This window comes from Podarcis vaucheri, assembly GCF_965113315.1.
Source record: "Podarcis vaucheri genome assembly, chromosome: 3".
NCBI lineage: Eukaryota > Metazoa > Chordata > Lepidosauria > Squamata > Lacertidae > Podarcis > Podarcis vaucheri.
This window is the reverse complement of record NC_138761.1, coordinates 79,590,685-79,605,084: the sequence shown is the minus strand read 5'-3', so window position 1 is coordinate 79,605,084 and position 14,400 is coordinate 79,590,685. Positions and strand designations below refer to the sequence as shown.

Genomic DNA, 14,400 nt, shown 5'->3' with positions numbered 1-14,400 from the left:
TGACATGCTAAATTCTGCATCTTACATATTAAATCATTTTAGGACAGTTTGATGTTGTTTGGTTTTCTGTGCTTTAGGATTCCACTTCACTCTCAACTCACAGCACATCAGAAGGGAAAAAATACTGGGACATCCAAGGAAATACTAGATCACAGGATCCTGATGCAATATGACCCGTGTTTCTCAGCCAGATCCCTCTACTATTACCTACAGTAGGAAGTGAAAGCTGCCTCTCCCAGGGACCACACAACTTGCTGATCTTTAGTAACCACCACCCCCCCCCCAATATAGCATACTTCTATAGCATGAACCTTACAGGTGATTTCAGAGAAGAGGCCAGGCCAAAATGGTTGCTGAATAGTGGAACAGCTTCATTGCACAATGAACAGTCTAAACCGCAGCTTGACTCACACAGTGCCACCTATAGCTGAAGTAGCAGCATAATGGTTAACTCTACATCATGGAACCCAAGCAACCTACTGGCATGAGGGAGACTACAAGAATCCTTGAGATTGGCAAGTGACACACTCTTGACCCCCAGCAGCCAAGTTTTATGAAATTTTATTAAGAAGGAAGGTAAGAAGGCAAGTGCACAAAGCAGGTTTAAAGTGACAGGAGTGCTGTAGATCTATCTATGCTGGCCTCGAAAGTTGAAAACAGGTTCTCAGTCGACTGATGGGTAACAGAATGTAGATGGTTAGCTCTTGAAGGATGATGAACCAAGATGGCAGGGTGGTGGTGGCACAGACCACTTTTAAGGATTCTATTCCCCATATTGGATTGACAACTGCTGTTGAGTGACCAACTGGAACCCACACCTGACTGGGACTTGGGAAAGATGTTAGATACCATCTGGGGTAGAGGAAAGTGCTGGTGAAAATTCTCACCCAGATCTTTCCATCTCCCTGCTAATCTATAACTTGTGGACTTGGAGACATTGCAGATATTACATGTTTGGCTAGCTCAGTTTTAATGGAGGGAAGGACTTGCCTTGCTTAGGATTAACAGAGAGCAGAAGACCAGTGCTTTTTCATCCGGTGATACCCATTAACTTTATAAAGGTCCATATGGCAGCAGTTTGAGCATCATACAGTTATGCTTGCCCCACTTCTCTGAGACGTGAGAAGTTCCAGGAACTCTGCTTTTACCTAGACAACTTTTCAAAGGTCACCGGAAATTGTTGATATTTCCCATATTTGGCTTTATTTTCAAATATACAGATTGAACATAGGGAAAGGCACAGCTTAAATGTCCACTGCTCCCATATCAATATCCTGGGAAAGACAGCAAGCACCCCAAAATTCTGTTCAGCCTCTGACTCAAACTGCAGTCTTTCCAGGCAGACAGGCTCAAGTTATAAAAGCCCCAGCTGAGCGAACTGAAGAGAAAGGCATGTCCTCTTTCAGGAATGTCCTAACAATTAGTTCCTATGGAGATGCGTTTCCTGCAATTTGTGTAAAAAGCATACTACTAGGCCATTTTACCAGGTTTCCAGCAGTAGTTTTCTGAGTGGATCCATTAGCCCAGTCCAGTACAAACCTGCAGTACACAAGAGCCTCATTAGAACAGTGTCTGGACAGTGATTATAAAGCAAAGGAAGGGAGGTCAAAGAGATGGATAAATTGGCAAGAGGCTCAGGTATGCAATAATTCTTTAAATGTGTGTACACAGAATATCTGAAGCTTCTTAACCTCCACACTGGATATCAAGGGAAATCAACAATTGGCAGCAACCTTTCTGCTGTTTAACCAAATTGAATGAAATATGCAGGCACATACAGTAGATTGAAACCTATCAAGTTTCAGACAAATAGATGCAGGGGTTTTTAATGTAAGCAAGCTTTACATTTTGAGGTGTTTTGTTTTTTTTAAGGATTGCCTATAACTTTTTGAATTTTTCATGAGAATTCGAAGAAATTTGGAGTGGGGGTGGAAGAAGGGGTTAGATATTTGTTCCTGCTCAGTTGATGCTAGCCAACCATTTCCCTCTACATTGCATTACTGAAAGCAGAGGGGAAAAGGAGTGTCCAGGTAAAATGATCCCTTGGTTGGAAGCAGAGCTGTCAACCATAAAATTATACCTTTCTCCCTCCTACTCTCTGGTGCTTTCCTTACATAGAGAGCTTGCAGGAAAATCTATCAATTTTCACACATTTTCTGCCTGTGTCTCTGTGCCCTTCCAAATCTCTGAATTGGTCTCAAATGGGTTTCTGAACAGCCCAATTTGGCTTGGATGACTCCTGAATCTTTCTGAGGCAGCTTGCTTCAGTTCTTGGATTCACCTAAACTGAATGCACACCTCTGGCACATATCACACGCAGAGGCCATTGAAAAGAGGCATTATACTATTGGCTCATGTTCAGGTAATTCCTATATCCTCTTTCACCTTCTGCTTCTGTGCCAGCATTTAGCCATTTAGTGATGGCATTTATGCCATGCTCTGCAAAGATCAGCTGCAGAGCAGAGCGGATGAGCTGCTCCCTGCAGTCTATGTCCATATGTTCTTCTTGTCTCCTCAATCTCCCCACACGTTTTTGCATTTGACCCCTTCTTGTTGTAACACTGTAGGATATACGAGGAGCTATGGTAGGCCAGTCCAGATGTTCATCTGGCCTGGTAAGTTGTTTTATATTGTTTTTAGTATTGTGTTAATGTGTAACACATCCTGGGACCTGAGGGAGAGGAGCAGCAATCAATCAATCATCATCATCATAGTATTCAGTTTCCAGCTGAATACTGGTAGGGTGCGAAAACAGCAATGCTACCCACATTCATGTCTAAGCATATGGTATTTTGAAATATACCTTCTACTGTATTCAAATGTGTCCTGTCTTTATTTTGTTGTTATTAGCCAATATATCAATTTTATTTTTTTGTACCATTTCGATTCAGATTTGTTTTAAAAAATCTGTGCTCCAAAGCACTTTGCAGTGCCAATCAATTCTGTCTCATTGCTGTTGTGTGTCTTACCTAGTCCTTAATTAGGATGAGGCAGAACCCCAGAACTTGAGTGGAGCAGAGAGTTCAAGAAGTGCCACAGAGGAAACAAAGCAGATACTTTCCTCCCAGATATCATTCACTCTGTGCATCATAGGTGGTTCTTTTCAGCCAATTAGAGCAGCGAGAAACCAGTGTGGATTACAGCTTCCTATATGTATGAGCTGTAGGCATTCAGTTTTCAGAATTACACTTGGTTGAAAAAATATGGCTTAGGTAGCTGCTGACAGTCCAGTATCTGTTTTTGGCACCTGCTTGCCTAATTTCCATATATTTACGTCCCCCCTTGGGCCTTGCACGTCAAAATACGTTTTGATAGGCTTAAACGTAAATTTACTTGATGGCACTATTTGTTAGTTTTAACAAATCCCTTGAGATGTCCTGTGCATTCCTGCAAAGCTCTGCATCGCAAACTTCTTCCCGATCCCAGTGTAAGGCTGTTTCTATTTTCAGAAGGTCTCCTTCCTGCGTCTCTTTGGCTGGCTAGAATCAAGTGCTCAGAACAGAGCATCCTTTCTGTATCCCGAACTCCTTTCTTCCTTCCCAGATAGACAAGAAAACAAATACTGAGAGCAGCACGTGCGCAAGCGTCGGGTGCTGCTGCTGGATCTGCCTTTACGCTCGGCTGCCCAGCTCGGAGGTGCGCCCCGCCGCCGCGTTTGGATGATACCTTTATTTGCAAAGGCGAAGAGGCAGATCCAGCCTAACCCCCCCCACCCCCACCCCTCTCCGATCTGAAACGGACATGTCTTTGGCCATCCGCTTTCCTCGCCTCCTCATTGTTGCACGCGCGTTACGTTGTTGCCAACAAAGGCGATGTGGCAAAACCACACACAAGGGGGACAAATGATCATAGCAGCGAGGAAGGAAAAGCCCGTCTTGCGATGTGTCACACATCCATGAGGGATGCTTCTGCCTGGCTTTTGCATAACCCTGATTTGCCTGCCTCTTTTTCTCCTCCTTTTCTGAAGGAGGCAGCGCTGGAGAAGCGGGGGGCGCCGAGCGGGAGGGGAAGAAGACGGAGAGCCGAGAGCGAGCGAGCGAGGGGGCGGCCGGGGGCTCTCGCTGCCCTTCTGCCACAGAACGACCTTCCCCGCGGAAGGAGCTGCTGTGGGTGCGCGAGAAACCGAGGGGGTGGAGGCCCCTCACAAAAAGAGACCCCTCTGCCTGCGCGCTCCGTCAGCCCCGGCTCTCCTTCTCGCCCACCCCAGCCCGGCCGAGCGGCTCCGACTTCCTCGGCGAGCGGGTCGAAACCGCGAGGCTTTGCTGCAGGGGGGTGGGGTGGGAGGCGAAGCGGGAAGACCGCGGCGACACCAGCCGGCGTCTTCCACAGCAGCAGCAGCAGCAGCAGCGACCCCGCGCGCGCCTCACATCGCCACCAGCAGCCCAGCCACCCTCTCTCTCTCCCCCCCCCCACCTCGCTCGGTCGCGCGCCTGCCGGTCGCGCGCGTGCGCGAGCCCCAGGCTGAATCCTTTCTCTCTCCGTGTCTCCCTCTCCTGCTTCTCTCTCTCTTTCTCCGAGCCTCCTCCATCCAGCACCGGCGCCGAGGATGGGCAGCGAGAGCGCGCGCCGGAGCAGCCCCGGCTCGGCCGCTCCCCCCTGCGCCCGCTCTTGCTCGTGCTGCTCCTCTTGCCCCGCTGCCCCCAGGGCGGCGCCTCGGCTGCGCTCCCGCCTTTTCCCACCGAGGACGGGTGAGTGAAGGAGTGGCTCCTCCCTCGGAGCACCTGCTCTAGCCGGCGAAGGGGGGGGCGGCGGGCGAGCGAGCGAGGGGTGAATTTTGGCGCGCTCTCGGTTTTCGGGGCAAGTGGCGGGCGGGCGGGCGGCTGCCTGAGGGGGACAAGCCAGTCAGTCAGCGGCATTCCTGCCCCGCAGGGAAAGGGAGCAGGCTCGCCTTTGGGCAGCCCCTCATAGCTGAGGGAAGGAGAGCGAGAAAGGGAGCCTGTTCTTGGGACGAGGATAGAAACAACAGCTTCCCAATCTCGGGTCCCCAGAACCCTCCAGCGTGGTTTTTGACTAGCACGTGTCCCTCTTGGCCTCTGGGGTCACTGGGCACCCAGGAGGCATTTCCCTTCTTCCACTCGCTCATCCTTTTTTTTTACCCATTTTGAGTCCTCATCCCAGCCGAAGAGACCTTTCTCTGAGAGCTGCTCCTTTCAGAGCAGCTATTAACTTTTCCTGATTTTTTGGGTGGTTGTTTCAAAAGAGAGAAGTGGGTGAAGAGGAGCTGTGGAGGTTTTCCCCCTCTCGACAGTCCCTTCGTGCCCTTGCAGGCTTCTCTCCTTTCCCTCCTCCTCCTCCTCCTCCTCCTCCTGCTCCTTGCCGTACAATGAAGTCTTTAAAAGAGATTCCTGCTTGCCCGCTAGCTGGCTGGGCTCGCGCCAGGAGTTCTCCACGGGAGCGCTGGACCATTCCTCGCGACTGAGCAAAGAATGCCATCTATGCAGAAGAAGAGGGCACCCTGCACACCTGGCTCCCCAGGGCTGCGGTGATGTGATTGGGGGCCATAGGTAAGCCGTTAGGATGCTCTCAGGGCGAAGGCAGGAAGGAGACGCCAAGAATGAATGGCCAAAGCACCCCACCCCTCTTCTTAGGTCTCCTTCCAGATGGGAGAATGGGGATGTTGCATTACTGAAATGCCTTTTTCCTCTTCCCCCTCCCTTTATATCGCTGTAGGCTGTGTAGTATTTTCAGACTATTTTCAGTATTTCAGTAGTGCTCTGTGGAAGGGTTGTTATGACAGCAGTTTCTCTCTCCGCTCACCCCCCCCCCCAACACCCCATCATTACTTTATAGACAGCATCGCTGGCTACACTAGAAACATAGGTTTTTGAGCCTGTTGCTGAAGTAACTCTGCAATCTTGTAATCTTTGAAATATGAGCATACACACACACACCTGAGTCAGTGTTTATTGTAATAATGGTTCTGCTGAACTGAAGAAATTGGAGCATGTAGTAGTAATCCTACTATAATTCCTATTTGGGTTTTCGGTTTTCAGTGCATGTGTGTCTGTCAAATATGACAAAGGGACTTTTCTTCGTTTATACTGCAGCAGCATATATTTTGGATTATAGGACGGAATGCTTTAAAAGCACACACACACCACATTCACACACAGTAAGTTTCACAGGCACAGTGAAATGTCTTTTTGAATACTGGTATCTACCTAGAAACCAAGGTTGTAGCACTTGATTTGTGAACCTGCGCTTGATTTGTGAGCATTGACAGTAACTTTTGAGAGCTCCTGGATTGCTGAAAACTAGGTAGTAATTGCTAATAGTTGAAACGTTGTTGGTAGTTCAAAACTATAAGTTCCATGGGTTTTTATGGCAATGAATCAGTCTGTCATTATTAGTAATGGTTATGTCATGGAGGGTTTGCTTTTCTATCACCATATTAAGCTGTAGCTCAAAAGCTATTGCTCTGATTTCTCTTCTCAAAAAAAATATTTTCAGAAAAAATATAGCATTTGTATATATATGCATACAATGGTGTCACATGTGAAAAAAGAGAGAAGTGGTTCCTTGTTCTCTTTTTTCACACGCGACACCATTGTATGCATATATATACAAATGCTACATTTGTGGTTCCTTGTTTCATCTTAACTTTCATCTTCCCCTGCCTTTTTAAGGTAAGCATTATTTCATTAGCCACATGTGAAGGGTTGTAACTTAAACATAGAATTCTACCTCCCCCTCGTTTTAAAGGCTTTTGCATTTGTACCACTTCAGCCTAGACCTATGAGAAGTTTACCTCCATATATTTAGAAACCTTTGTCCTATGGAGAATAGAAAAGGACTACAGTACAATAAAATAACTAGAGGAAGAAATAAAATGGAAAATGCAACACAGTGCCTTTGTTTGCAAAAATAAAATAAAATAAAATAAGTGTCTAATATGTTCACCATAATATAGGGAATGAAAAATTAAGTAGAATAATTGTTATGTACTAGTAATATAGGGAATAAAATAAGAAATAATTGCATCTATAGACAAAGAAGAATTCTGCAGACTTGCCTTAGTACAAACACTGGTTAGATAAAGTAATTTATTAATAAATTGGAATTAATTGGAACATTTGTTATTGGATTGTACATTACATTAAAGCAAATATCAGCTGGATCTTTTATCCCTTAAACTGAACCAGCATCATGAACAGGCACCATGATCCATGTAGCAGCAGTTGCTTCAGATACCTTACAGTTTGACATAAGCCTGTTGCTGCTGGTTCAATAAAACTCTGATGACGGTGCTTAGTTAGGAAAACTCCAGGCACTGAACCCAATCTAGAGATCCTCTGTGTGTGACAGGTGGCTGCATGCCTGCATGCTGTTGTGCACGAGGGCTCTCTATTTGCACCCACCATACAGATAATTAGCTCCATTGGAGTGAGACTAAGGCCAGACTAGGGGAAACAATTTTAATTCATTGATCCCACTTCTTCAAGCAAATGCCAGCCAACCTACTGTTAAGAGATTAACAGGCTTAATTCTGCAAAGATCACTGATATGACAAAACAGCCTTGGATGCTGAATAGAAAGGTTTAGCCCCCATCCACAAGCACATTTTAGGTATATGAGATGCACTCATTATGGTGACCTGCACCCAGATTGGTATTGCCAAATCAGCATGAAATTCTAGTATGCCATCTACACCTGGGGAATATCTGCACCAGAATAATCACTGACGGGGTGAAGGTAAATTTTAGCATAGACTGAGTTTAGGATAATACTTCAATACAGGTATATGGAAGATGCTTGGGGCTTAATTGACTTTTAAGAAGGATTGGGCTGGCAATTCGTACTTCTGTGTGTGTTCTTTATTTATATACCTTGGGTTTTGATTTATTAAAACAAAATGTCAAAGTTCAACAGTATATGCTTATCTCGCTTTGGGTTTGTAACATCTCTGTCAAGGTAAGAAGTTAAGTCGTCCAAGGCCAATGGCTGAGCATTATGGCTGAGTGGATGGCTGAAGTAGTGGGGGGGGGGTGTTCAATCATCTCACTGGTTTATAAATGTGTATGACTAAATTGGTTAATTTTACCTGCAAGGGGGTGGGGAGGAAGACATATGCTGGATAAAAGAGATTTCCACTCCTAATGCTCTTAAATGATAGTTTCATATATCTGAAATATATGAATTATATTTCATGAAATAATATTTTAAGTACAGGGGGTTATATAGCAAAATGTATATTTAAAATAATACTACGAGAATTTACTGTGTTTTTAAAAAAACTAGAATGCAGCTGAGTCCAGATGTTGATTTGGGGGGTGCGTTCTGGAAAATGCTACTGAATTCTAATCTGTGATTCTGTGTTAATCATATGCAATCAGTTGGTTGGAACAACTGAAGAAGATATTATATTGGAAACATTATTGAAAACATTAAAATGGTGTGATACAGGTAAAGATATAAACTTCTGTAATGAATTAGAGAACAGTGGCTGAAATTCTTCACTGAAAAAGAGGCAATGGAAAGAAAAAGTCCTTTCGAGGTTCCAAGGGCATGAAAAGTATTAATGTGATAACCAGAACAGACAACAATAAAGAATATAATAAAAATAACAATACTGTAATACTATATAATATTTGGAACTTTCAAGTGTTTAAGGGTCTTCTCAGGTTTTGTTTCAGCAACCCTTATCTCCAGAATGATTGCAGTTAATACAAATTCTTGTTAAAGATTACATGAATTTTCACAAATTATTTGGCTGTGGGTTTTTTCCGCCTTTCTGTGTTTTTTCTCTCTGTACCCAGAGAGGATAACAACAAAGTTTTCTTTAAAACATGCATATATATTTTTTTCTACTTAAATCATAAACCTTAAACGTTTATATCACATTAATCATCTCTTTCAGAATAACCAATTTCAAATCACTTGGGATTTAATAGAATGGGTGACAGCCAACATTGTGCCTAATACAATGGGATTTTCCCTTCCTCTCTTGCTCTCTGCAGCCCCCCTGCACACTCCCCAAATCTGCTTGGTAGTGTTTGTGGGACCCCCTGAAACACATATGGGGGGCATATGAGGGATAACAGGGAGGGAGAAGTGTTGGGGAAGTCATGTTGCACAAACAGAAATTAATTACACAATCAGGTGGACATCACTTACTTATAATGGAGCTGGTTTGGGGTTTTGTGGCCAATGATGTCCCTGTATATGCAAAGTGCATATGTCCCCTGTATGAGAGGCATTGATTCAACCTGTTAAATAAGGGAGACTTTTTAAGCTAGGACACTGAATCCCCCACGTTTCAGTACAGAATTTATGGGATATGGCAGTGCTGTCCAAACTTTTTTCAAAGAGGGCCAGATTTGATGAAGTGAAGGTAGGAATGAAGCTGCTGAGTTTTTTTTAGGATTGAAGTTGTTGAAGTTTTTTTAGGATTTTACCCCCAGGAAATAAACTACCACAGAGGCCGGATTAAACCAACCGGCAGGCCGGATTAGGCCCCTGAGACGGACTTTGGACATGCCTGGGATATGGAGACACTCCATGGTCATGTGTTAAGAGTGCTTGGGAGTTCCATCTCTTTTCTTTGGGTGCTTAAGGAAGAAATGCAGATATAATGCTCTGGGGCATGGTCTCCCCCTCCCTGCTCAGTCCATTATCCCAAGCTTACAAATGTACCCTACATTTTCCATAAAGGTTACACCCTTCCTTTTCCCCTAAATATAAAACCACAGAACAGTTGAGAAATCCTAAAACACTTGACAACACTTTTACAACTGTACAATAAAAACTGCAACTAAAATAATAAAACTAAACAAATAAAGCAATGGAATAAAACTGGAAAATTCACCTATGATTCAGAAGAACAGATTCCTTCATATAGCATAATCCTGCAAATAGCTTGGAGCATGATGTCTGGTCCTTGCTTGGTAGCACTGACCATCGAGTGCTGGATTTGATGCAGCAGGAGTGGTGAGCAGGATGACATTGTCCCTTTCTATGAAGTTATCATCTTTGGGTCTTTCAGTAGTAGTGAAACGTGGTTTGAGATACATTTCTTGTGACTTTGCAGATTCCTGTCTCTGCAGTGTCCATTGTGTTCATGTAGAGTAGCTTCTTTCACTAATAGCATTGGGCAGGCAGCTTCAGTGTACTCCTTTCGACACTTGCTAAAAATGTTTTTGTTTTGGCAAGCCTATACAAACATGTAGATTGTGGGCATGTGTTTCAATCTGGTTTTTAGTTTATTGCTGATTTTAATTGTTTTTGAGTGTTTTACATAGTTGGATTTTTTTTGCTGCTATTTCTGTTATTTTATTCTATTTGTAAACTGTTTTGGGGTTTTACTGCAATCACTTTGTATATAAAACTTGCTAAATAAATAAATAAATAAATCCATAGCCGAGACCCACTTCCCATTCTTATAGGCATGGTGTAGCCCTGTGCTATCATAACTGTGCTGTTTTGCTTTGCTGGACTTATATACTCCTGGTATTTTGTCAGGATTATTTGATTAGTTATTTGGAATCCTCTTTTCTCATGTAAACAAGTGTGGCGCTGTGGGTAAAACCTCAGCGCCTAGGGCTTGCTGATCACATGGTTGGCGGTTCGAATCCCCGCGGTGGTGTGAGCTCCTGTCTTTCGGTCCCAGCTCCTGCCCACCTAGCAGTTCAAAAGCACCCCTAAAGTGCAAGTAGATAAATAGGTACCGCTTTATAGCGGGAAGGTAAATGGCGTTTCCGTGTGCTGTGCTGTGCTGGTGCTGGCTCGCCAGAGCAGCTTCATCACGCTGGCCATGTGACCCGGAAGTGTCTCCAGATAGCGCTGGCCCCCGGCCTCTTAAGTGAGATGGGCGCACAACCCTAAAGTCGGACACGACTGGCCCGTACAGGCAGGGGTACCTTTACCTTTACCTTTCTCATGTAAACAAGAAAGCAAAGTGTTGAGAGCTGATGATGGAGACATTCACATTGGTTTCACCATTGGTTTCGGTGGGAGTGTTTTAATTTAGCCCAAATTTGCTGTTGGTTTGTCACATTATGTTGTAATTGAGGAGAGTATAAGATCAAAAAGGTTTGGCATCTCCCTTGCCACTACTCCCCAACTTAAGCAATTACAGTGGCATTGCATAAAGCCTGCACAATGACAATGTTATGACAGTATTAATCAACTACATCATGCACAGACATAAGGGATCTAGTAGCAATATTATCCATGTCCATTAGGAATTACTCATGAATACTATTGTCCTTGACTTATGCTTGATGATTTAATAATTCCATCCTGCAACACCTTCATTCTAAACAAACTTTTTTGAAAGTAAGTTGCCCTGAAATCACTGGGGATTATTTCAGCTGATTGTTAAGTAAATGGATAATCTTACTACAGTGAGTAAATGAAGACACAATTGCAGCATTTTAAAATTATTATTATTGCATAGGCTAAGTAAGATGGTGAGGTACATCATGAATAGCATGAATTCAAAGAGGTCTTGGTGGAAATCACAAATTTGGTATGTACTCTGACCAAGGTCAGGGACGCAGGTGGCACTGTGGTCTAAACCACTGAGTCTCTTGGGCTTGCTGATCAGAAGGTCAGCGGTTCGAATCCCCATGATGGGGTGAGCTTCCGTTGCTAAGTCCCAGCTCCTGCCAACCTAGCAGTTTGAAAGCATGCCAAAAAGTGCAAGTAGATAAATTGGCACCGCTCTGGCGGGAAGGTAAACGACGGTTCTGTGCACTGCTCTGGTCACGGTGTTTTGTTGTGCCAGAAGCGGCTTAGTCATGCTGGCCACATGACCCAGAAAAACTGTCTGCGGACAAACGCCAGCTCCCTTGGCTTGTAAAGTGAGATGAGCGCTGCAACCCCAGAGTCCTCTGCAACTGGACTTAACTGTCAGGGGTCCTTTACCTTTACTTTTACCTTACCAAGGTCAATATAATTTTGCTGTTTCCATTGCTTCTCCTTTTTTCCTCTTTGTATTTTTTCATTTTGAATGTACTTTTACATAACCAGTTTTCACAGAGAATGATGAAATAAAAAATCAGTTCTTTGAAGCATGCATTGATAAGTTAAATAATTCAAAACCTGCATTTTGAGCGTTCTAAAATAGAATGTAACAAGTGGCACCTGCAACAAAAACTTACACTGTGTGAATTCTTGTGCAAGGTTATGTGCAAGTGTGGCAGAACAACACTAGTGTTTCTTCCCTTATTTCCCCTAAAGACTATCACCCAAGTTGCAAGTGAGGTCTACTTCACACACTGCCAAGCAGCCTTAGAGTAATTCATGTCATGAAAGCATTGATGCCTCCCTTAAGACAGCTTCTGTGTCTATACCTTCTGCATGGCAGACAGAAATTCAACAAGTGCACTGATGGGGACATGATCATCTGTGAATTCTGCCTGTTCAGCTGTTAAAGTCATGGGGAATAAAATATGGCAGCCCTGCAGACTGATGTAATGTTATGAGAATAAATGTACCAGCTATGCAGTGACAGTTTTATTATATAGGCATTAATTGGCTGTGTTCAGATATTCATTTTGATTTCATCTGCAGCCTGTGAACTAGTGCCATGGCTCCACACTCCTCCCTCCCCTCCCCTCCTCTACTAGTACTGTACATCGGCTTCAGGATAGAGATCATTGCTTACATTAACCCCAAATTCTTCATTGCATCCAAACTTAGGAACTCTAGCTTAATGTTGATTAACAAACCCATGTAATAAACTAGGATCTGATCAGGGCTTATTATTCTGCCATGTTACCCAACATTAAAACAGGCTTCTTACAGAAATGTAATTGCAAGTTAGGAACAACTTTTGCAAACTGAGTTTTCTAATGTTTACAGATTCATTTCCAGTCCTTTCTAGCAACTTTCCCCAGAATTAGAATAAGTAAAAGTGCCACTTGCTTTAATAATGAACTCAGGTAGTGAGTGCCAACAGGATTGTAACCCAAATGGGGAAACAAGGGGAAGGTACCAGCTCGACCAGTGCAACCAATTTGTCCAAATTCCAAAGCAAATGAGCACTATTTTGCCCAGAACTTTAAGAGACTTTTGAAGACTCAATAGTGCTTTGAATGGAGGTTCTGGAGGCTACCTGATACCATTGTGAGATCAGGTGATCAGTGGGTGGGTGACTCCAGCAACCTTCCATTCTTGGACTTCGAGGGGTGTGGGAGATAATAATGTGACCTACTGGCCAAGTCCAGTTCCTTACCCCGGTCATATAGTATCCTGGATGAATTCATGGCTGGCTAGCAGAAATCCTGAACAGGAGCATTCTTGTTATGAGGGGGAAACTACTACAACCCACCTATGCTAGATCCGGAGTCTCCAAGGATTAAACCCTCATCCCATATGGTCCTGGCCACCAGAAGCCAGTTCTAATAAATATGTCTTGAACTGCTTCTGGAGGATGGCCAGGCAGCTCTGGCAAGATGCCTACTTAGATGTGTTAAGGATTTTCTACTGTCTCGAAAAAAGTAGCTGCACCTAGGTTAGAATACACAGATAAAAGCAAGTTAAATTAAAATTTCAACGAGACAAGACAAGAAAATAATCAAATAAAAAAAATACAGCAAAAGAACGTGCCAATATAGTACAATCACAAAAACAGCAGCAGCAAACTCCTCCCTCTCCTAATTTAAAACACTCACAGAAATAGTCAGGTAGAAAAGGTTTTCACTTGCTGTTGACTGTACATAAGGATGCCAAGGTTCAACTAAGGAAGGACAAATCTGTGAATTTTGGTTTCTCTCACATTGTTATATTTCCAATTTTAGGTCCGCTTCTCCACATTCCCACATCATTGTGATGTTAAAAAAAAGAAGTTCTCATTAAAATTCACCAGCAATTTAATGCAAATTTCTCCTGATACACATTTTTTTAAACGTTGCTTGTTCAGAGAGAAGCATGAATTTCGAAACATAGCTGCATTTCAGTTTGTGTATTTTTTCATATTAATTAAAGAGTTTTGCACTGAAATGTGAACCGGACCAAATTTCTTCCGTATGCTGGTTCAACCCAAAAAGATTAAAGATTTGTCAGTGCAATTCAAGTTCATGGAGCAACCACCTTCTGTCCCTTTTCCCTTTCCCCATGGACCCAGAAACTTACTGGTAATAGTGTTGGAGGCAGCAGCAAATACTGACAGAGAATATTCTCATGCCAGGGATGGGACTGAGACCATCCTATTGGCATAATTTCTGCCAGAAAGAATGCCCTCTGAAAAAAGCAGCATCCCCACCCACCCCAGATTTATGAGATTAGTGGCTCCAGTCCATCCCCAGCTGGAGATGACACCCCTAAGACCACCTTCTGTCTTTCCTGTTGCCATAGGTAAATTGCTATGCCTTAGGGGAATAGGAATGGTCATTTGGGGGCAAGTAGAATCTTGGGTACCATTCTCAGCTTGGTATGACTCACAAGGCTGTGAATGCT

The 14,400-nt window shown here is 43.6% G+C and overlaps 1 protein-coding gene across 2 annotated transcripts in view; it reads left to right on the top strand.

Moving 5' to 3' along the window:
• Positions 1 to 4,222: 4,222 nt before the first annotated feature.
• Positions 4,223 to 14,400, top strand: part of FUT9 (fucosyltransferase 9) — a 51,419-nt gene continuing 41,241 nt past the window's right edge. Inside the window, exon 1 of one of the 2 annotated variants that reach the window (XM_082216670.1) lies at positions 4,223 to 4,688. In XM_082216670.1, coding sequence (XP_082072796.1) covers positions 4,547 to 4,688 — 142 coding nt within the window. In that variant the 5' untranslated portion in view covers positions 4,223 to 4,546. Of the gene's footprint in view, positions 4,689 to 4,819; positions 5,505 to 14,400 lie in introns of those variants that run through there. The other variant, XM_082216671.1, reaches the window with a different exon arrangement.